Source organism: Rhinoraja longicauda, chromosome 14, assembly GCF_053455715.1.
Source record: "Rhinoraja longicauda isolate Sanriku21f chromosome 14, sRhiLon1.1, whole genome shotgun sequence".
NCBI lineage: Eukaryota > Metazoa > Chordata > Chondrichthyes > Rajiformes > Arhynchobatidae > Rhinoraja > Rhinoraja longicauda.
This window is the reverse complement of record NC_135966.1, coordinates 1267089-1288644: the sequence shown is the minus strand read 5'-3', so window position 1 is coordinate 1288644 and position 21556 is coordinate 1267089. Positions and strand designations below refer to the sequence as shown.

Genomic DNA, 21556 nt, shown 5'->3' with positions numbered 1-21556 from the left:
CAAGTGCTATTCTGTGGGCCAGTTTCATGATGTGATGGCCAAGCAGGGTTTGCAACAGAGTGAGGCCAAGCAGTTGGTGTGGATAGGCCAGCCAGGGACCAAGGGAAGGTGTTGGTGTGGATAGGCCAGCCAGGGACCAAGGGACGGTGTTGGTGTGGATAGGCCAGCCAGGGACCAAGGGAAGGTGTTGGTGTGGATAGGCCAGCCAGGGACCAAGGGAAGGCGTGCATCCTGCCCTCTAATTTCATCTCGCTGCTCCGGTGCCCGACCACTTCCACCTTATCTCCACAGAGCAGAAGCCATGCGGTGACTTCACACACGTCTCAGTACGTTAGTCAGTGTTAACCCCTGCGCAGAGCGGTATAGGGCATCACATTATTGATGTCATTGCCGGGACTAAACGCATCATGCTGATAACGTCAGTAGTTCCAGGAATAAGGTCAGAAGTTGACAAGTGATAGGAGTTGAATTAGGCCGTTCGGTCCATCAAGTCTACTTCGCCATTCAATCATGGCTGATCCATCTCTCCCTCCTGACCCCATTCTCCTGCCTTCTCCCCGTAACCCCTGACACCCGCACTAATCAAGGATCTATCTATCTCTGCCTTAAATATACCCACTGACTTGTGGCCTCCACAGCCGTCTGTGGCAAAGAATCCCACAGATTCAACACCCTCTGACTAAAGAAATTTCTTCTCATCTCCTTCCTAAAAGAACTTTCTTGAATTCTGAACAGTCTGTCTGAATTGTTCAAGAGTTCAATGGTGCTTTATTGGTGCTTTATTTGTCACTTCTGCAGCTGCACGGAGACATTCTATTTGCATTCACTGATGAGCCAAAACATTCTGTCACTAGGGGCACTCTGACCGCCCGGTCTGCGGCCACACAGCCCCATACGCAGCAGGGTACGATGCACTGTGTATTGTGACACATTCCTCCCGTCACCACCATTAACATTTTCTGTGACTTGTGCCACAGTCGACCTTCTGTCGGTTCGGACCAGACGGGATAGCCTTCGTTGCCCTCGCGCATCGATGAGCCTTGGGCGCCCAACACCCTGCCTGTTGCCGGACCACTGTCGGTCGGTACTCACCACTGCTGACCGGGAGCACCCCACAAGCCTTGCCGTTTCAGAGATGCTCTGACCCAGTCGTCTGGCCATAACAATTTGGCCCTTGTCAAAGTCGCTCAGGTCTTTACTCCTGCCCATTTCTCCTGCATCCAACACAGCAACTTCAAGAACTCACTGTTCACTTGCTGCCTAATATATCCCACCCCTTGACAGGTGCCATTGTAACAAGATCATCAATGTTGTTCAATTCACCTGTCAGTGGTCATAATGTTTTGGCTGATCGGTGTATGATCGGTGTATGATCGGTGTATGTTACACATGCGGGTGCCGCCATTTTGGAGAACATGGATAGGTGATGTTTCACAGAGTGCTGGAGTAACTCAGCGGGTCAGGCAGCATCTGTGGAGAACATGGATAGGTGACGTTTCACAGAGTGCTGGAGTAACTCAGCGGGTCAGGCAGCATCTCTGGAGAGAAGAAATGGGTCACGTTTCAGGTCGAGACCCTTCTTCAGTCTAAAGTCTGGCTAGAGTCTGAAAAAGGGTCTTATCCTGAAACGTCACCTATCCATGTTCTCCAGAGATGCTGCCTGACCTGCTGAGTTACTCCAGCATTATGTTTGTATCTTGGCCTAGTCCTGTACTGTACTCTTCTAGTTCTTTGCTCCATGAAAGGCCCACGTCCTGCCTGCGTGAGTTGAGTTTTGTTCATTGTCATGAGCACCGAGGTATAGTGAAAAGCTTCTCTTGCATGCTTTTGGGTGCCATCGAAATCTTACGTTAAATACCAACAAAAAAAAACATAATTGGAGTGTTGTAATTGTTGAGGATGTTTCCACTAGTGGGAGAGTCTAGGACTAGAAGTCATAGCCTCAGAATTAAAGGACGTTCCTTCAGGAAGGAGATGAGGGGGAATTTCTTCAGTCAGAGGGCGGTGAATCTGTGGGATTCTTTGCCACAGAAGGCTGTGGAGGTCACAAGTCAGTGGATATATTTAAGGCAGAGATAGATAGATTCTTGATTAGTACGGGTGTCGGGGGTTATGGGGAGAAGGCAGGAGAATGGGGTTAGGAGGGAGAGATAGATCAGCCACGATTGAATGGCGGAGTAGACTTGATGGGCCGAATGGCCTAATTCTGCTCCTGTAGCGTTTGTGAATTGTTTCAGCAGGGCAGCAGACCAAAGGGGGATGTGGCGATGGGATGGAGACCACGGGCTGGTACTTTTCCCCACACGGCACTGTGTGCATTCAGCAGCACCATCGGGCATCCCAAAAATGCAACGAATCATTTAGAGGTACATTCCATCATGTTTCCATGAAAACAAATCTAAAATGAAAGACAGATGTTTGACAACTTTCTGTTTGACTCGGTGGTCTGAAGGGCCTGTTTCCGTGCTGTAACTCTAAACTAAACTAAACTAAATCTGCTTCCAACCAAGTAGAGGGCTATGGGCCTTCTGCAGCCCACAAACCTGTTGTCCGTCTCGGACTGAGAAACAGTCCACAGACAATCGTCAATACCAGAAGGAATGTTGGGACAACAATCAGCTTGTGGTAAAGTTAATTTTAAACTGCTTGGGGAATAGACTTTATCCTTGCAACAACAAAAAACTACCTTCTGTTTCCAATCAAATTCCTTCCAGGGAACCAATCAAATAGAAATTTGTCAAACATCTGTCTTTCATTTTAGATTTGTTTTCATGGAAACATGATGGAATGTACCTCTAAATGATTCGTTGCATTTTTGGGTGAAAGTGGCTGCCTTCTATTGGAGAGGTATAAACTGGAAAATCCCGAGCATTTTAAAGAAAAAGCCGGAGGAATCGAACCTTCTTCCACCCTATCTCACGGCAATATTTCACTGGTCCCACCACACTTCTGTTGGACAGTGTGTAAGATGCTGTCAAAGATTCAACACAGGTACAAAAGGCAGATTCCCCACCATCGAATGGATCTACAGTGAGTGGTGGACACTGCCCGGTCCATCACAGGTACTGACCTCCCACCATCGAAGGGATCTACAGGATTCGCTGCCTCAAAAAGGCAGCCAGCATCATCACAGACCCACACCACCCTGGCCACACTCTCACTGACCCACCCCATTCTGGCCACACTCTCACTGACCCACACCACCCTGGCCACACTCTCACTGACCCACACCACCCTGGCCACACTCTCACTGACCCACCCCACCCTGGCCACACTCTCACTGACCCACCCCATCCTGGCCACACTCTCACTGACCCACACCACCCTGGCCACACTCTCACTGACCAACACCATCCTGGCCACACTCTCACTGACCCACACCACCCTGGCCACACTCTCACTGACCCACACCACCCTGGCCACACTCTCACTGACCCACACCACCCTCTCACTGACCCACACCACCCTGGCCACACTCTCACTGACCCACACCACCCTGGCCACACTCTCACTGACCCACACCACCCTGGCCACACTCTCACTGACCCACACCACCCTGGCCACACTCTCACTGACCCACACCACCCTGGCCACACTCTCACTGACCCACACCACCCTGGCCACACTCTCACTGACCCACACCACCCTGGCCACACTCTCATCTCGCTGCTACCATGGGGGAGAAGGTACTCAGTGGGTCAGGCAGCATCTGTGGAGAACATGGATAGGTGACGTTTCACAGAGTGCTGGAGTAACTCAGCGGGTCAGGCAGCATCTCTGATGCTGAGTTACTCCAGCACTCTGTGAAACGTCACCTATCCATGTTCTCCAGAGATGCTGCCTGACCCGCTGAGTTACTCCAGCATTTTGTGTCTGTCCCATTTTTTACTAACAGCTTCGTAATCAACTTCAGACAAATGCCTTTCCTTTTTCCAGGCATAGCTCCGATATAAGAGCAAATTCCAGCCGAATAAATAACCTTTCCCACCCACTACAGTGAGCCATGTATCAAACCACAGTGAAGCAATACTCCTGCTGACCCAAGGGGTAGGAATGGCCAGCACCACCACACCATCCACAATGACCACTGCTGGTCACAGCTCACCTGAGGCAAAGCCACAATCTATCCCAACAATACAATACAATACAATACAATACAATACAATACAATACCACACCTGGAGTATTGTGTACAGTTTTGGTCTCCTAATCTGAGGAAAGACATTCTTGCCATAGAGGGAGTACAGAGAAGGTTCACCAGATTGATTTCTGGGATGGCAGGACTTTCATATGAAGAAAGACTGGATAGACTCGGCTTGTACTCGCTGGAATTTAGAAGATTGAGCGGGGATCTTACAGAAACTTACAAAATTCTTAAGGGGTTGGACAGGCTAGATGCAGGAAGATTGTTCCAGATGTTGGGGAAGTCCAGAACAAGGGGTCACAGTTTAAGGATAAGGGGGAAGTCTTTTAGGACCGAGATGAGAACGTTTTTTTTCACACAGGGAGTGGTGAATCTGTGGAATTCTCTGCCACAAAGGTAGTTGAGGCCAGCTCATTGGCTATATTTAAGAGGGAGTTAGATGTGGCCCTTGTAGCTAAAGGGATCAGGGAGTATGGAGAGAAGGCAGGTACAGGATACTGAGTTGGATGATCAGCCATGATCATATTGAATGGCGGTGCAGGCTCGAAGGGCCGAATGGCCTACTCCTGCACCTACTTTCTATGTTCTATGTTTCTAATACAATACAATATATATACAATACAATATGTATATACAATACAATACAATATATGTACAATACAATACAATACAATATGTATATACAATACAATACAATACAATATATGTACAATACAATACAATATATATACAATACAATACAATATATGTACAATACAATACAATATATGTACAATACAATATATATACAATACAATATATATACAATATATGTACAATACAATACAATATATGTACAATACAATATATATACAATACAATATATATACAATACAATACAATATATGTACAATACAATATATGTACAATACAATACAATACAATATATATACAATACAATACCATACCATACCATACCATACCATACCATAACCATACAATACAATATATCTTTATTGTCATTGTACAGGGGTACAACGAGATTGGGAATGCGCCTCCCATACGATGCAATAAATTAATTAGCTAGTCAGTATTAATTTATACAACCCAGTGAAACAAAATTAGAAACAGTTTTAAAACAGTATAAAGTGCAAGTAGATCTGTGCCGGTTCACTGTGCGATGTGACCATCCGGCTCAGCAGGACCGGTTCATAGCAGCTATGGCCCTGGGGATGAAGCTGTTCCTGTGTCTGGAGGTGCGGGCGTAGAAGGCCTTGTATCGTCTGCCCGATGGTAGAAATTCAAACAGACTGTTGCAGGGGTGTAAGAGTCTTTGTGGATGCTGGTGGCTTTTCTGAGGCATCGTGTGTTGTAGATGCCCTCCAAGGCTGGTAGCTGTGTTCCGATGGTCCACTGAGCTCTATGGACTACCCACTGAAGAGCTTTCCTCTCTGCCTCCGTGCAGCTGAGGTACCACACAGGAATGCCATGTGTTAGGATGCTCTCTATGGTGCAGCGGTAGAAGGTCGTCAGCAGCTGTTGGGGTAGACCAGACTTCTTCAGTGTTCTCAGGTAGAACAGTCATTACTGTGCCTTCTTGACCAGTGCAGCAGTGTTATTGGACCATGTTAGGTCCTCCGAAATATGAGTGCCCAGAAACTTGAAGCTGGACACTTTCTCCACATTGTCCCCGTTGATAAAGATCGGGACGTATTCCCCGTTGTGTGACCTACGGAAGTTGATGATCAGCTCCTTGGTCTTGGTGGTATTTAGGGACAGGTTGTTATCAGAGCATCAGTCCGCCAGGTTCTGCACCTCCGCTCTGTAGTTTGTTTCATCACCGTTGGTGATCAGCCCGATCACCGTTGTGTCGTCTGCAAACTTGACAATGGTGTTGGTGTCGAATGCAGGAACACAGTCGTGTGTGAATAGGGAGTAGAGCATGGGGCTCAGAACACAGCCCTGTGGTGTGCCGGTACTCAGGGTGATAGTGGAGGACAGGTGCGGGCCCATTCTCACTGCCTGCGGTCGCTCCAGCAGGAAGTCCAGGATCCTGTCGCATAACGACGAGCTGAGGCCTAGCTGGTGGAGTTTGGTGATGAGCTTGGTGGGGATGACCGTGTTGAAGGCGGAGCTATAGTCAATGAATAGCATTGACTATATAGTCAACCAACACAATAACAATAGCACTTTCATCTCTATTTGAAATACTTTGTTTGCATTATTTTTAGACTGTGGTGCACACCAAAATAGCACTTAGAACTGAAGATTTTGCATTCAATTCATGACACTTTTGATTGCAGTGAAACACTTAACCTCAGCTGTGTTCCGATGGAACTTTGAGCTCTATGGACTACCTCTATGGACCAAATGAATGGGTATTTTTAAGGCAGAGATAGACCGACATTTATACCAGTTTATATTTATACCAGGCCAAATAACTCACAAACCTGTACGTCTTTGGAATGTGTGAGGAAACCAAAGATCTCGGAGAAAATCCATGCAGGTCACGGGGAGAACGTACAAACTCCGTACAGACAGCACCCGTAGTCAAGACCAAACCCGGGTCTCTGGCGCTGCGAGGCAGCAACTCTACCGCTGCACCACCGTGCCACCCACGATTGTAATCGTGTATAGTCTTCTCACCAACTGGCAATGTTCTGACCAATTCTATACCATGGAGGTCTGTGGTGAAGAGGCTAGATGCAGCCTGAGATGAGAAGGGACTCAACCCGAAACATCACCCATTCCTTCTCTCCAGAAATGCTGCCTGTCCCGCTGAGTTACTCCAGCACTCTGTGTCTACCTGGAACAACTTTCACCTGTTTTTAAAATGATTTATATTTTGACTTCTTACAGCTTGAAAACAACGCCACTTGATGTATGGTTCCATAACCTTTTTTAATGTATCAAAAATAATTGATCACGACACAAAACAAAACTGGGCCACAGTCTAAGAATAAAGGGGAAGTCATTTAAAACTGAGGTGAGAAGAAACCTTTTTACCCAGAGAGTTGTGAATCTGTGGAATTCTCTGCCACAGAGGGCAGCGGAGGCCGATTTACTGGATGAATTTAAAAGAGAGTTAGATAGAGCTCTAGGGACTAGCGGAATCAAGGGATATGGGGAGAAGGCAGGCACGGGTTACTGATTGTGGATGATCAGCCATGATCACAATGAATGGCGGTGCTGGCTCGAAGGGCCGAATGGCCTCCTCCTGCACCTATTTTCTATGTTTCTAAAACCGTGGTAACCCACCCACAACCACAGTACAAAATCACCCAAATTATCTAGGCACTAAATTTTCAAACAATATTACAATCCTGACAAATATACTAAATAACTACGATACAACTATGTCCCTCTCTAACACTACCCGGGCGCACATGTAACCCAGGAAAAGGGGCAGGCATCCGGCTTGGGCAGAGCCCACCACCGCCCGGCCAGGGTTCCATCATCTTGGTGATGTCTACCAGACCATGTTCATTTTGTACCTTCTCGTCTTGCTTCATAGCTGCTACGTAACACTGCAGCTAACTCTTGTGAGGCATTGGGGACCAGGAACACAATATTCCACACGTGGCCTCAGGCATCCAGGAGCTTACAGGGATCTCGTGCCTTTGTGTTCTGTGAAATCTAATTTTCTACATGCACTTTGACTGAGCTCATTAGACAATAGACAAAAGACAATAGACAATAGGTGCAGGAGGAGGCCATTCAGCCTTCGAGCCAGCACCATCATTCAATGTGATCATGGCTGGTCATTCTCAATCAGTACCCCGTTCCTGCCTTCTCCCCATACCCCCTGACTCCGCTATCCTTAAGAGCTCTATCTAGCTCTCTCTTGAATGCATTCAGAGAATTGGCCTCCACTGCCTTCTGAGGCAGAGAATTCCACAGATTCACAACTCTCTGACTGAAAAAGTTTTTCCTCATCTCCGTTCTAAATGGCCTACCCCTTATTATTAAACTGTGGCCCCTTATTCTGGACTTCCCCAACATTGGGGACATGTTTCCTGCCTCTAACGTGTCCAACCCCTTAATAATCTTATACGATTCGATAAGATCTCCTCTCATCCTTCTAAAGTCCAGTGTATACAAGCCTAGTCGCTCCAGTCTTTCAACATACGACAGTCCCGCCATTCCGGGAATTAACCTAGTAAACCTACGCTGCACGCCCTCAATAGCAAGAATATCCTTCCTCAAATCTGGAGACCAAAACTGCACACAGTACTCCAGGTGCGGTCTCACTAGGGCCCTGTACAACTGCAGAAGGACCTCTTTGCTCCTATACTCAACTCCCTTTGTAATGAAGGCCAACATTCCATTGGCTTTCTTCACTGCCTGCTGTACCTGCATGCTTCCTTTCAGTGACTGATGCACTAGGACACCCTAAGAGCCTGTCCCACTTTAGGCGATTTTAAGGCGACTGCCGGTGACTAGGCTGTTGCCGACAGTTCGCCGGGGTGTCGCGGGCGTGATCGTGAGGAGTCTTCTAAAGATCGCAGTGGATCTCAGCGTGTCGCTGAGAAATGAAACGGTTTTAAATTTCTCGGCGACAGCTGGCTTGTCGCCAGGTATCGTAGCTTATTGCGGGCGCTGACGGCTGCTGTCCCCAGGTTTGATAGGTTCTCTTAAGATGCATTTAGAAGCACATAATATTATAATAAGTAAAGTCATTTCCAAATACCATAAAAAACGTGTTTAACCAATTTATTTACCGTCAGGACATTTGACAGGTAGATTGGAGGCAACAGTTTGACGGTTAGGTAAGCATGGGAATTTTCGTGATGTTTATGGCCATCAGCGATTACATTTAAAGTGGGCTCCAAACCCAGATATGCAACCCAGAAACCAGATATGCATCTCCCATACATTTTCAAAGAATGCCCACACACCTTTCTCAAAAATCCACTAATACAGCTATTAGTAAACTGGAAGTAAATACGGTTTATTCCTTGTTACCGTGAAGCTTGGTTTTCAAGTAACCCATACAAGGTGTTATAGTTCAAAACTCTCAAGTACTTACAGACTTGTCAGTGATTTCAGCGAAAACCAGGACGCTGGAGAAGCATTGACAGCGTGGGAATTTTCGCGATGTTTCAGAAGACGGTTTAATCGCGACCTGACTCGGCATTGTCGTGGTCATTGTCGTGGTCATTGTCGTGGTCATTGTCGTGGTCATTGTCGTGGTCATTGTCATGGTCATTGTCGTGGTCATTGTCGTGGTCATTGTCGTCGGGTAAAATAAAAGTTCAGCGTTCTGTGGAGGTGTGTGGGGTGGGGGTGGGAGTGTGTGGGGTGGGGGTGGGAGTGTGTGGGGCGGGGGTGGGAGTGTGTGGGGCGGGGGTGTGTGGGGCGGGGGTGGGAGTGTGTGGGGCGGGGGTGTGTGGGGCGGGGGCGGTGTGGGGCGGGGCTGTGTGGGGCGGGGGCGGTGGCGGGGCGGTGGCGGGGCGGTGGCGGTGTGGGGCGGGGCTGTGTGGGGCGGGGCTGTGTGGGGCGGGGGTGTGTGGGGTGGGGCTGTGTGGGCTGTGTGGGGTGGGGGGGTGTGTGGGGTGGGGCTGTGTGGGCTGTGTGGGGTGGGGGGGTGTGGGGCGGGGGGCTGTGTGGGGCGGGGGCGGTGTGGGGCGGGGCGGGGCGGGGCTGTGTGGGGCGGGGCTGTGTGGGCTGTGTGGGGTGGGGGGGTGTGTGGGGTGGGGGGCTGTGTGGGGCGGGGGGCTGTGTGGGGCGGGGCTGTGTGGGGCGGGGCTGTGTGGGGCGGGGGCGGTGTGGGGCGGGGGCGGGGCTGTGTGGGGCGGGGCTGTGGGGCGGGGGGTGTGTGGAGCAGGGGGTGTGGGGTGGGGGTGTGTGGGGCGGGGGGTGTGTGGAGCAGGGGGTGTGGGGTGGGTGTGTGTGGGGCGGGGGGTGTGTGGAGCAGGGGGTGTGGGGTGGGGGTGTGTGGGGCGGGGGGTGTGTGGAGCAGGGGGTGTGGGGTGGGTGTGTGTGGGGTGGGTGTGTGTGGGGTGGGGGTGTGTGGGGTGGGGGTGGGGCTGGGAGTGGACCACATGTGGGCGATGGTTCCCAGTCATCACTACATTTATCTGTGTTTATAAGTCTGGGTGTTTCCCTGCAGATGTTGAGATATTACTTGCTGGCCATCTAGTGGTAACATTTGTACAATGAGTTGATTCTGAATACAGCAGGTGGTTGAAGTAGGACACGGATGCAGCAGGGACTACAGTAGCAAGACAGACTGTGGGTCAGGAAGAGACTCCAGGTGCTGGTTTAACCCGAAGGTTGGCACAGAGTGTTGTGGGTCAGGCAGCATCTGTGGAGAACATGGATAGGTGACGTTCGGGTCGAGCCCCTTGTCCAGACGTCTACCTCTCCTGGTCCACACCTCTCCTGGTCCACAGCTCTCCTGGTCCGCACCTCTACCTCTCCTGGTCCGCACCTCTACCTCTCCTGGTCCGCACCTCTACCTCTCCTGGTCCACACCTCTCCTGGTCCACACCTCTCCTGGCCCACACCTCTCCTGGTCCGCACCTCTACCTCTCCTGGTCCACACCTCTCCTGGTCCGCACCTCTACCTCTCCTGGTCCACACCTCTCTCAGGCTCGTGTTTGACCGGCTGCTTTGGGGCAAATGGTTAATCTTTCCCACACTGACAACTTTCGAGATAGAATCTGACTTTTGCTATTGGAATGAATGTTCTCCAGAGAAGCTGAGAACAGGCAGTCTTCCAGTTTCGGAGCTGTGTCTCTCCCGGGATTAGGAACCGAACGACCCCTTGTTTTTCCCGATTCACCCCCATGAAGACCGTACAACACCTCCTGCAGATGGAAGACAGAGGTCTGGAGCGGCTTGTCACACCTGACCCAGAGGTCATGTCTGGAGCGGCTTGTCTCACCTCACTCACCCAGAGGTCAGGTGTGGAGCGGCTTGTCTCACCTCACCCAGCCGTATCCCCATGTCTCCCTTTCCCCTGACTGGTGTGAACACTGATTTCTTTAACTTCAGGTAGCCCCGACATTCCCTCTCTCTCTCTCTCTCCACCCCTCCCCCACCCAAGTCGCACCAGCTTCTCGTTCTCACCCAACACACAGCCAACAACGGCCTGTTTCCTTTATCATCGTCACTTTTTTGCACATCTTTCATTCATTGTTCTTTATCTCTCCACATCATCTCTCGTTTCCCTTTCCCCTGACTAGTCTGAACACGGGTCTCGACCTGAAACGTCACCTATCCATGTTCTCCACAGATGCTGCCTGACCCACTGAGTCACTCCAGCACTGTGTGTCTGTCTTTGACTCTGTACAGTGTCTCTGTGTACCACTGCTGTACACTTGCACTGTATCTGAGATAGTGTGGGATGGAACTGCAAGATGCAGGTGTACACCGAAGAAAGACACAGAGTGCTGGAGTAACTCAGCGGGTCAGGCAGCGGGCGGGTGGCGATAGGTGTGGTGGACTGGACTGGACTGGACTGGACTGGGACATCAATGTCTCTGTATCGCGGTACATTGGACATGAAAGTGTCATGGAACCATTGAACAGAAAGTGGGACAGACCCGGGTAAGGCGGGACAGACTGGGACGAGGCGGGACAGTCCCGGGTGAGGGAGGGAGGGCGGGTGGGGTGAGGGAGGGAGGGAGGGTGGGGTGAGGGAGGAGGGAGGGTGGGGTGAGGGAGGGAGGGAGGGTGGGGTGAGGGAGGGAGGGAGGGTGGGGTGAGGGAGGGAGGGAGGGTGGGGGTGAGGGAGGGGTGAGGGAGGGAGGGATGAAGGAGGGAGGGAGGGTGGGTGAAGGAGGGAGGGAGGGAGGGTGGGGTGAGGGAGGGAGGGAGGGAGGGTGGGGTGAGGGAGGGAGGGAGGGAGGGTGGGGTGAGGGAGGGAGGGAGGGAGGGTGGGGTGAGGGAGGGGTGAGGGAGGGAGGGAGGGAGGGTGGGGTGAGGGAGGGGTGAGGGAGGGAGGGAGGGAGGGTGGGGTGAGGGAGGGGTGAGGGAGGGAGGGAGGGAGGGATGAGGGAGGGAGGGAGGGTGGGGTGAGGGAGGGAGGGAGGGTGGGGTGAGGGAGGGAGGGGTGAAGGAGGGAGGGAGGGGTGAGGGAGGGTGGGGTGAGGGAGGGAGGGAGGAGAGGGTGGGGGTGAGGGAGGGGTGAGGGAGGGAGGGAGGGAGGGAGGGAGGGTGAGGGATGAGGAGGAGAGGTGAGGGAGGTGGTGAGGGAGGGAGGCGGGTGGGGTGAGGGAGGGAGGGAGGGAGGGTGGGTGAGGGCGGGTAGGCAGGGTGAGCCGAGGTGTGTCCCGCCTCTGCCCGCCCCACTGCTCCACTCTACTCGTGTTCTCGCCTCCAGCAGTAGCGGACGGACAGACGGACAGACGGACGGGCAATGCCGGCGGGCGCTGGTTAGCCGGGGCCGGGGTCGGGGTCGGGGCGACAGTGTGTTGTGTTCTCACAGACCGAAGCGGCAGCGGCAGCGATGCGGCCGGGACCCCCGCGGCTGGCAGCCCCCCTCTACCTCGCCCCCCGCTTGGCTACTGCCCGTCCCTGGCACCCGCTCCTCACCCTCTCCCTCTCCCTTACTCTCACTCTCTCCCTCTCCCTCTCCGCCCCACACCAGCCCCCCCCAACACCAGCCCCCCCAACAGCCCCCCCCACACCAACCCCCACCCCCACACCAGCCCCCCCAACACCAGCCCCCCCAACAGCCCCCACCCCCACACCAGCCCCCCCCACACCAACCCCCACCCCCACACCAGCCCCCCCCACACCAACCCCCACCCCCACACCAGCCCCCCCCACACCAACCCCCACCCCCACACCAGCCCCCCCCCACACCAACCCCCACCCCCACACCAGCCCCCCCCACACCAAACCCCCCCAACAGCCCCCACACCCACACCAGCCCCCCCCACACCCACAGCAACCCCCACACCAGCCAGGACACCCCGACCACCCGCTCCACCAGGACCAGACGCACAGTCAGGTAAAGATGCCCCACTGCTCTCGGGCAGTCTGTGGACTTTTATAAGTGTAAGTGTGTGAGTGTAAGTGTGTGTGTGTGAGTGAGTGTGTGTGAGTGAGTGTATAAAGTGGGTCATATTTATTCAAAAGACTTTTAAGAGTTTGTTTGAAGTATTTTATATGTGTGTGTGTCTATTGTGTGTGTGTGTCTATCTGTGTGTGCATGTCTATTGTGTGTGTGTGTCTATCTGTGTGTGCATGTCTATTGTGTGTGTGTGTGTCTATTGTGTGTTTGTGTGTAAAGTGGATCATTTTTATTTAAAAGACCATTTAAAATTTGTTTGAAGTGTTTTATATTTATATATAAGTATGTGTATAAAATAGGCCATATCTGTTCAAAAGACTTTTAAGAGATTGTTTAACGTGTTTATATATGTGTGTGTGTATAAAGTATCAATTCAACACTTAAGAGTTTGAAGTGTTATATATGTGTGTGTGTTGTGTGTGTAAAGTGGGTTATATCTGTTCAAAATGTATATAAGAAAATAACTGCAGATGTTGGTTCAAATCGAAGGTATTCACAAAATGCTGGAGTAACTCAGCAGGTCAGGCAGCATCTCAGGAGAGAAGGAATGGGTGACGTTTCGGGTCAGTCTGAAGAAGGGTCTCGACCCGAAACATCACCCATTCCTTCTCTCCCGAGATGCTGCCTGACCTGCTGAGTTACTCCAGCATTTTGTGAATAAATACCTTCAAAGTGTATATATATCTATTCAAAAGACTTTTAAGAGAATATGTGGAGCGATATATATATAATGTTTTTAATGTGTGCGTGTAAGTGTGAGTATGTGCGAGGGTGTGTGTGTGCATGAGTGCGTGTGCATGTGTGGGGGGAGGTGTGTGCTTGTGTGTGTGTGTGGGTGTATGTGTACGTGTGTGTGTGGGGGAAGTGTGTGGGTGTGAGGGAGGTGTGTGCGTGGGTGTGTGTGTGGGTGTATGTGTACGTGTGTGTGGGGGAGGTGTGTGTGTGGGTGTGAGGGAGGTGTGTGCGTGGGTGTGAGGGAGGTGTGTACGTGTGTGTGTGTGCGGGAGGTGTGTGTAATACTCACACAATACTCCAGCATTTTGTGTCTATCTTCGGTACAAACGAGCATCTGCAGTTCCTCCCCATGTGTAATAAAATGTAGAATGGTTCAGAGTTAGCTGAGGGGAGGCCAACAACGAGGAACACAAATAGTAGAGTTAATCAGAAGGACAATGAAAGTAGTTGGAGAAGTCGGGAGGGGGTGGGACGGAGAGAGAGGGAAAGCACGTTAGAGAAGTCAATGTTCATACCGCTGGCTTTAAGGTGCTGCCCCCCAGTTTGTGTTGGATCTCACTCTACAACTGCTCCCACTGAGCCCGGCACATGTGAACCCTGTCCCCACTGACCATCACCCTGTCCCCACACCCTGTCCCCACCGACCATCACCCTGTCCCCACACCCTGTCCCCACCGACCATCACCCTGTCCCCACACCCTGTCCCCGCACCCTGTCCCCGCACCCTGTCCCCGCACCCTGTCCCCGCACCCTGTCCCCGCACCCTGTCCCCACCGACCATCACCCTGTCCCCACCGACCATCACCCTGTCCCCGCACCCTGTCCCCACCGACCATCACCCTGTCCCCACACCCTGTCCCTGTCCCTGCACCCTGAGAGTTAGTTTACAGATTCAGCACAGAAACAGGCCCTTCAGCCCACCCAGTCCATGCCGACTGGCAATCCCCGCACACTAACACTATCTCACACACACTAGTGATCCCCGCACACTAACACTATCTCACACACACTAGCAATCACCCCACACTCACACTATCTCACACACACTAGGGACAATTTACACTTATACCAAGCCAATTAACCTACAAACCCGCACGTCTTTGAACCCGGGTCTCCGGCACCGTGAGGCAGTGGCTTTACCCCCCGTCGTGCTGCCTGAGGAAGGGTCCTGACCTGAAACGTCACCTATCCATGTTCTCCACAGATGCTGCCTGACCCGCTGAGTTACTCCAGCACTCTGTGAAACGTCACCTATCCATGTTCTCCACAGATGCTGCCTGACCTGCTGAGTTACTCCAGCACTCTGTGTTTAGCTCTGGATCCCAGCATCTGCAGTTCCTTGTGCCTCCATTTCACTGCACATTCAACATTTCCCCTGGACAGTGATGGAGGAACTGCTGACAGTCCCTCACGTTACACAGCGGGGGGTGGGTGTGTGGAACGAGCTGCCAGAGGAGGTAGTTGAGGCAGGGACGATCACAACATTTAAAAAAACACTTGGACAGGTACATGGATAGGACAGGTTGAGAGGGCAGATGGGACTAGTGTAGATGGGGCATGTTGGTTGGCGTGGACAGGTTGGGCTGAAGGGCCTGTTTCCGTGTTGTGTGACTCTGTGACTCTACCATCGTGCTGACACCACCACCTGCCCATTTCAGGCAGCAGGTTAACATTCCATCGCCCTCTCAGGTAGGCAGGGTCTGTGGGACAGGGTGTTATCTTTACCAAACTGAGGCAAAGCTGTAAATCGCACCAGTCTTTACCCCAATGTATTAAACTCATCCCCATCATTGCCAACAACTAGGTTTTGTTTTCTAAAACAAAATTTTCAGATTCTTAACTGAAATTAATTTCCACGTCTAGACACAATAGCACAGCGGTAGAGTTGCTGCCTCACAGCGCCGGAGACCCGGGTTCCATCCGGACTCTGGGCGCTGTCTGTACGGAGTTTGCACGTTCTCCCCGTGACCGCGTGGATTTTCTCCGGGTGCTCCGGTTTCCTCCCACACTCTAAAGGCGTATAGGTTTGTCGGTTAATTGGCCTCTGTAAACTATCCCCAGTGTGTAGGATAGTGCTAGTGTACGGGGTGATCGCTGGTCAGCGTAGACTCGGTGGGCCGAAGGGTTCGTTTCTGCACTGTATCTATTAACAAAATCTGCCATTGTGTTGGACTTAAATGTAGACAGAGTATCGCTGTGAATTCAACCCTCTGGATTATATGTGATACTCAAATTCAAGCAATGTGCAGGCAGTTCAAAACACTAACTACTGACTCAAATCCAGAACCATTCTGCTCTATAAGAACACTTGATTGAGAATGTAAGAAAATAACTGCAGATGCTGGTACAAATCGAAGGTATTTATTTCACAAAATGCTGGAGTAACTCAGCAGGTCAGGCAGCATCTCAGGAGAGAAGGAATGGGTGACGTTTCGGGTCGAGACCCTTCTTTAGACTGATGTCAGGGGGGCAAAGGAAGGATATAGGTGGAGACAGGAAGATAGAGGGAGATCTGGGAAGGAGGAGGGGAAGAGAGGGACAGAGGAACTATCTAAAGTTGGAGAAGTCAGAGAGTGGTGAGTCTGTGGAATTCTCTGCCACAGAAGGTAGTTGAGGCCGGTTCATTGGCTATATTTAAGAGGGAGTTAGATGTGGCCCTTGTGGCTAAAGGGATCAGGGGGTATGGAGAGATGGCAGGTACAGGTTACTGAGCTGGATGATCAGCCATGATCATATTGAATGGCGGTGCAGGCTCGAAGGGCCGAATGGCCTACTCCTGCACCTATTTTCTATGTTTCAATGTTCATACCACTGGGCTGCAAGCTGCCCAAGTGAAATATGAGGTGCCTTTCCTCCAATTTCCGTTGGGCCTCACTATGGCACTGGAGGAGGCCCATGACAGAAAGGTCAGACTGGGAGTGGGAGGGGGAGTTGAAGTGCTCAGCCACCGGGAGATCAGGTTGGTTGAGGCGGACTGAGCGAAGGTGTTGAGCGAAACGATCGCCGAGCCTGCGTTTGGTTTTGCCGATGTAAATGTTGACATCTAGAGCAGCGGATCAGCCATGATCACATTGAATGGCGGTGCAGGCTCGAAGGGCTGAATGGCCTCCTCCTGCACCTATTGTCTAACACTCGTTTAAAAAGTGGTGCCATTTAAATTACCAAAATACTGGTGAGGCCTTTACATTGCTTCCTAAATTTCCTTTTTCCACTGTTTCCAGTTTAGTATAATTAAATCGAAACCTGTTTCTGATTTACACGTTGTCACGTTTGTTGATCGTGTTGTTTGGTCCATTATCTCGTCCAATTTGCGAGTTAAAATCTGCAGTCTTGTTTTTGTTCCCGCGTAGCTGATTGGGGCTGTGATCGGTGTTGTAGTGAGTTGTCAAGGTGCCACACACCTTGTAATCTAATAAAATCACGATCGCTTGAGTTGCCGTGTACATTCCACAGGGCAGGCTGTCACGGGCACAGTGAACTTTATTGGCCTTGTGTGGCGGCAGGAACTGAGATAGACGTGTTGATCACCGTGTGTAGTTTATACGCTTCCAACATAGCGCCCAACCCAGGCGACTATTTACGTGCCAGCCACAGAGGCAGATTTACAATCGCTCCACACTCTTAAATCTCTACTCCCACAGCAACATTTATTTTACCTTGAGTTACCTCAATGTTATTCCCTTATCATGCATCTGTCCACTGTAAACGGCCTCGTTGTAACCATGTATTGTCTTTCTGCTGACTAGTTAGCACGCATCAAAAGCTTCTCACTGTACCTTGGTACACCTGACAATGAACTAAACTGTGACTGATTTATTCACAAAATGCTGGAGTAACTCAGCAGGTCAGGCAGCATCTCGGGAGAGAAAGAATGGGTGACGTTTCGGGTCGAGATCCTTCTTCAGACTGTGACTGACACTGATTTCCCATCCCAAAATAAGTATTGGAGCATTCGGATAGGCGAGACCAGGCTGATACAACATCATCAATATGGTTATTAGGAAGGTATAGAAGGTTGGTCTGAAGATAGCAAAGAACATGGACACAAGATCTAGAGTAACTCAGCGGGACAGGCAGCATCTCTGGAGAGAAGGAATGGGTGACGTTTCAGGTCGAGACCCTTCTTCAGACAAAGATAGCAAACTTGATTAAGGTTGTTAAGAAGATTTTGACTCGGCCAATGTTCATGTGGATAAACTGTGTGAATTAGTTTGTTTCTGAACCATTAATTCCCATGTGTAAAATTTACAAAATAAGTCATAAGTTCATAAGTCATAGGAACAGAATTAGGCCATTCGGCCCATCAAGTTTACTCCGCCATTCAATCGTGGCTGATCTATCTCTCCCTCTCAACCCCATTCTCCTGCCTTCTCCCCGTAACCCCTGACACCCGCACTAATCAAGAATCTATCAATCTCCGCTTTGAAAGTATCCACTGACTTGGCCTCCACAGCCTTCTGTGGCAAAGAATCCCCCAGATTCACCACCCTCAAGACTAAAGAAATTCCTCCTCATCTCCTTGCTAAAGGAAAGTCCTTTTATTCTGAGGCCGTGCCCTCTAGTCCTAGACTCTCCCACTGGTGGGAACGGTTTGATGGTTGGACCTGGTCTGGAGGTTGTTGTGTTTATAGATTCATTGATTGTTGGGATGTGTGTGTGGTGTGTGTTGTGCGTGTAGGTTTGCTGTGGACATTCAGGGGAGCTGATGGTCATTCTTCACAGAGGTTGGCAGCAGAGTGACCACAAGGCAAGGGCGGGAACAGAGAGCGGTGGAAGTGCACAATTCACCAAGACATGTGGGGTTGACGCGAGGAGTTCATTGTTCAGTCTAGAGTCAAGAGCATTTAATTGTGAACAGAACATGACATTCTCATTTGCTGCAGCTTCACAGCCATGTTATCATTATAATAATAGCAGATAATAATCAATAATACCATAGATTAATAACAGATTAATCATAGCAGTGCAGAACCAAAGTGCAGGGTGCAACCAAAGACACTCTCTGTAGCGGACCGTGTCAGTGATCGTGAACAGAGAGATGTGTAAGTATGAACCGCAGAAGCTGGTTTAAACCGGAGATAGACACAAACAGCTGGAGTAACTCTGGAGAGAGAGAGCTAGATAGAGCTCTTAAAGACAGTGGAGTCAGGGGGTATGCTCAGCTTCTCGTGTGTGGGTCAGTGAGAGTGTGGCCAGGGTGGTGTGGGTCAGTGAGAGTGTGGCCAGGGTGGTGTGGGTCAGTGAGAGTGTGTCCAGAGTGGTGTGGGTCAGTGAGAGTGTGGCCAGGGTGGTGTGGGTCAGTGAGAGTGTGGCCAGGGTGGTGTGGGTCAGTGAGAGTGTGGCCAGGCTGGTGTGGGTCAGTGAGAGTGTGGCCAGGGTGGTGTGGGTCAGTGAGAGTGTGGCCAGGGTGGGTGGGTCTCTGATGATGCTGGCTGCCTTTTTTGAGGCAGCGACTCCTGTAGATTCTTTCAATGGTGGGGGGGTCAGTACCTGTGATGGTCTCGGCAGTGTGGGTTGGGGAGGTCAGTACCTGAGATGGACCTTCGATGGTGGGGGGGGGTCGGTACCTGAGATGGTCTGGGCAGTGTCCACCACTCTCTGTAGCCTCCTATGCTCCTGGACGTTTGAGTTACCGAGCCACGCTGTGGTGCACCGAGTGTAAAGGGGACAGTGCGTGGGTTGCCTAGAGTTTGTCAGAGGTGTGAACCAATGCTCACTTTTTCCTTTTTGAGTCACTTTATCCTGTACGAAGGCTTCCGTTTCCATTTCATTTGCTGCTGGGATATTGTTTTAAACTTGCTTTTTGAAATGTGACCACTGTCATATTTTCCGTTCCAGTTTGGGTTTTGTATTTGTTGGGATTTTTGTTTCAAGGACTAGTTCCAAAATCTTGGAGCCCAAGGCTACTGCTGCTGTGAAGCATTATCAACAATAGCACCGTGTTCCTGCATGTAGTTTATTGCAGTGGTGTGGCTTTCAGCTGTAATATATCCTTCACTTCCAGCCCCCAATGTCTATCCTGTTTAATTGGTCTGACTGCTGGCACCGTACACCAACAACCGCTGAAGGTCAATGAAGATGTTGGCCTCACGAGAAACAGAGTAGGCCCCTGGGCAACGTCAGCCACAGACCCACGGCCAGATGAGTTTGTTTGTTTCATACGCACCAGGCTGCCATGACATTCCCAACACTTTCTTTAGACTTTAGAGACACAGCGTGGACAATAGACAATAGGTGCAGGAGGAGGCCATTCGGCCCTTCGAGCCAGCACCGCCATTCAATGTGATCATGGCTGATCATTCTCAATCAGTACCCCGTTCCTGCCTTCTCCCCATACCCCCTGACTCCGCTATCCTTAAGAGCTCTATCTAGAGAGGCATTTCAGCCCACCGAGTCCGCGCCGACCAGCGATCCCCGCACACTAACACTATCCTACACACTAGGGACAATTCTACATTTTTACCAAGCCAATTAACCTACAAAGCTGCACGTCTTTGGAGTGTGGGAGGAAACCGGAGCACCCGGAGAAAACCCACGCAGGTCACGGGTAAAACGTGCAAACTCCGTGCGGACAGGAGTTCCATAGTCAGGATGGAACCCAGGTCTCTGGCGCTGTGAGGCAGCAACTTTACCGCTGTGCCACTGTGCCGCCCAGTGTAAACGCCTTGCAGAGTAAACAGTATACATGGAGTACTGATAGATACCGTGATGAGAGCCATACAGCGTCATTGTGGGAGCAGCGGGTGCATAGTGCCATCCATGCTCTGCAATGGAGTAACAGTGAGGTGGAGCGAGGAGTAAGGAGGACCTGGCAGCAGCTCTACCAAGGGGTGATTGGTTCAGGATGGCTCTGGGGCAGAAGCTGCTCCTCAGTCTGGACCGTCGAGTTTCCAAGCTCTGTCTTCACTCAGAGGGAGGAAGAGAAAAAAAGGGGAATGGCCAGGGTTGCAGGCATCACTGGTGATACTTCCCGACCCATGCACCCTGAAGATGGACCGGTGAAGAGGAGATACCATCAACTGCAGACGCTGGCTTACAAGAATGACACAAAGTGCTGTACGGAAGATGTGGTGTAACGCGATGGACTGGGCTCATAAGTTCAAGCCATTCGGCCCATTAAATCTACTCCGCCATTCAATCATGGCTGATCTATCTCTCCATCCTAACCCCATTCTCCTGCCTTCTCCCCGTTTACCCCTGACACCCGCACTAATCAAGAATCTGTCAATCTCCTCCTTCAAAATATCCACTGACGGCCTCTACTGCCACATGTGGCAATGAGTTCCATCAGTGGCGATGAAGAATGAAACACTTATTCTGCCTACAATCCAGTCCAACCACACTGTACATGAGTACTACAGGTCTACTAGCTTCCACTAGTGGGAGAGTCTAGAACTGGAGGCCGAAGCCTCAGAATGAAAGGACGTTCTTTTAGAAAGGAGATGTGGAGGGATTTCTTTAGTCAGAGGGTGGTGAATCTGGAATTCTTTGCAAAGTCAATTAATATATTTACGGCAGAGATAGATAGATTCTTGATTAGTTCGGGTGTCAGAGGTTATGGGGAGAAGGCAGGAGAATGGGGTTAGGAGGGAGAGGGGAAAGAGAGGTCAGCCATGATTGAATGGTGGAATAGACATGATGGGCCAAATGGCCTACTTCTGCTCCTATCACTC

The 21556-nt window shown here is 50.8% G+C and overlaps 1 protein-coding gene across 1 annotated transcript in view; it reads left to right on the top strand.

Moving 5' to 3' along the window:
* Nucleotides 1–21556, top strand: part of LOC144599974 (vascular endothelial growth factor C-like) — a 112458-nt gene that overhangs the window by 45084 nt on the left and 45818 nt on the right. The window contains exons 5-6 of the mRNA XM_078411256.1: nt 12453–12649; nt 13023–13085. Coding sequence (XP_078267382.1) covers nt 12453–12649; nt 13023–13085 — 260 coding nt within the window. The remainder of the gene's footprint in view (nt 1–12452; nt 12650–13022; nt 13086–21556) is intronic.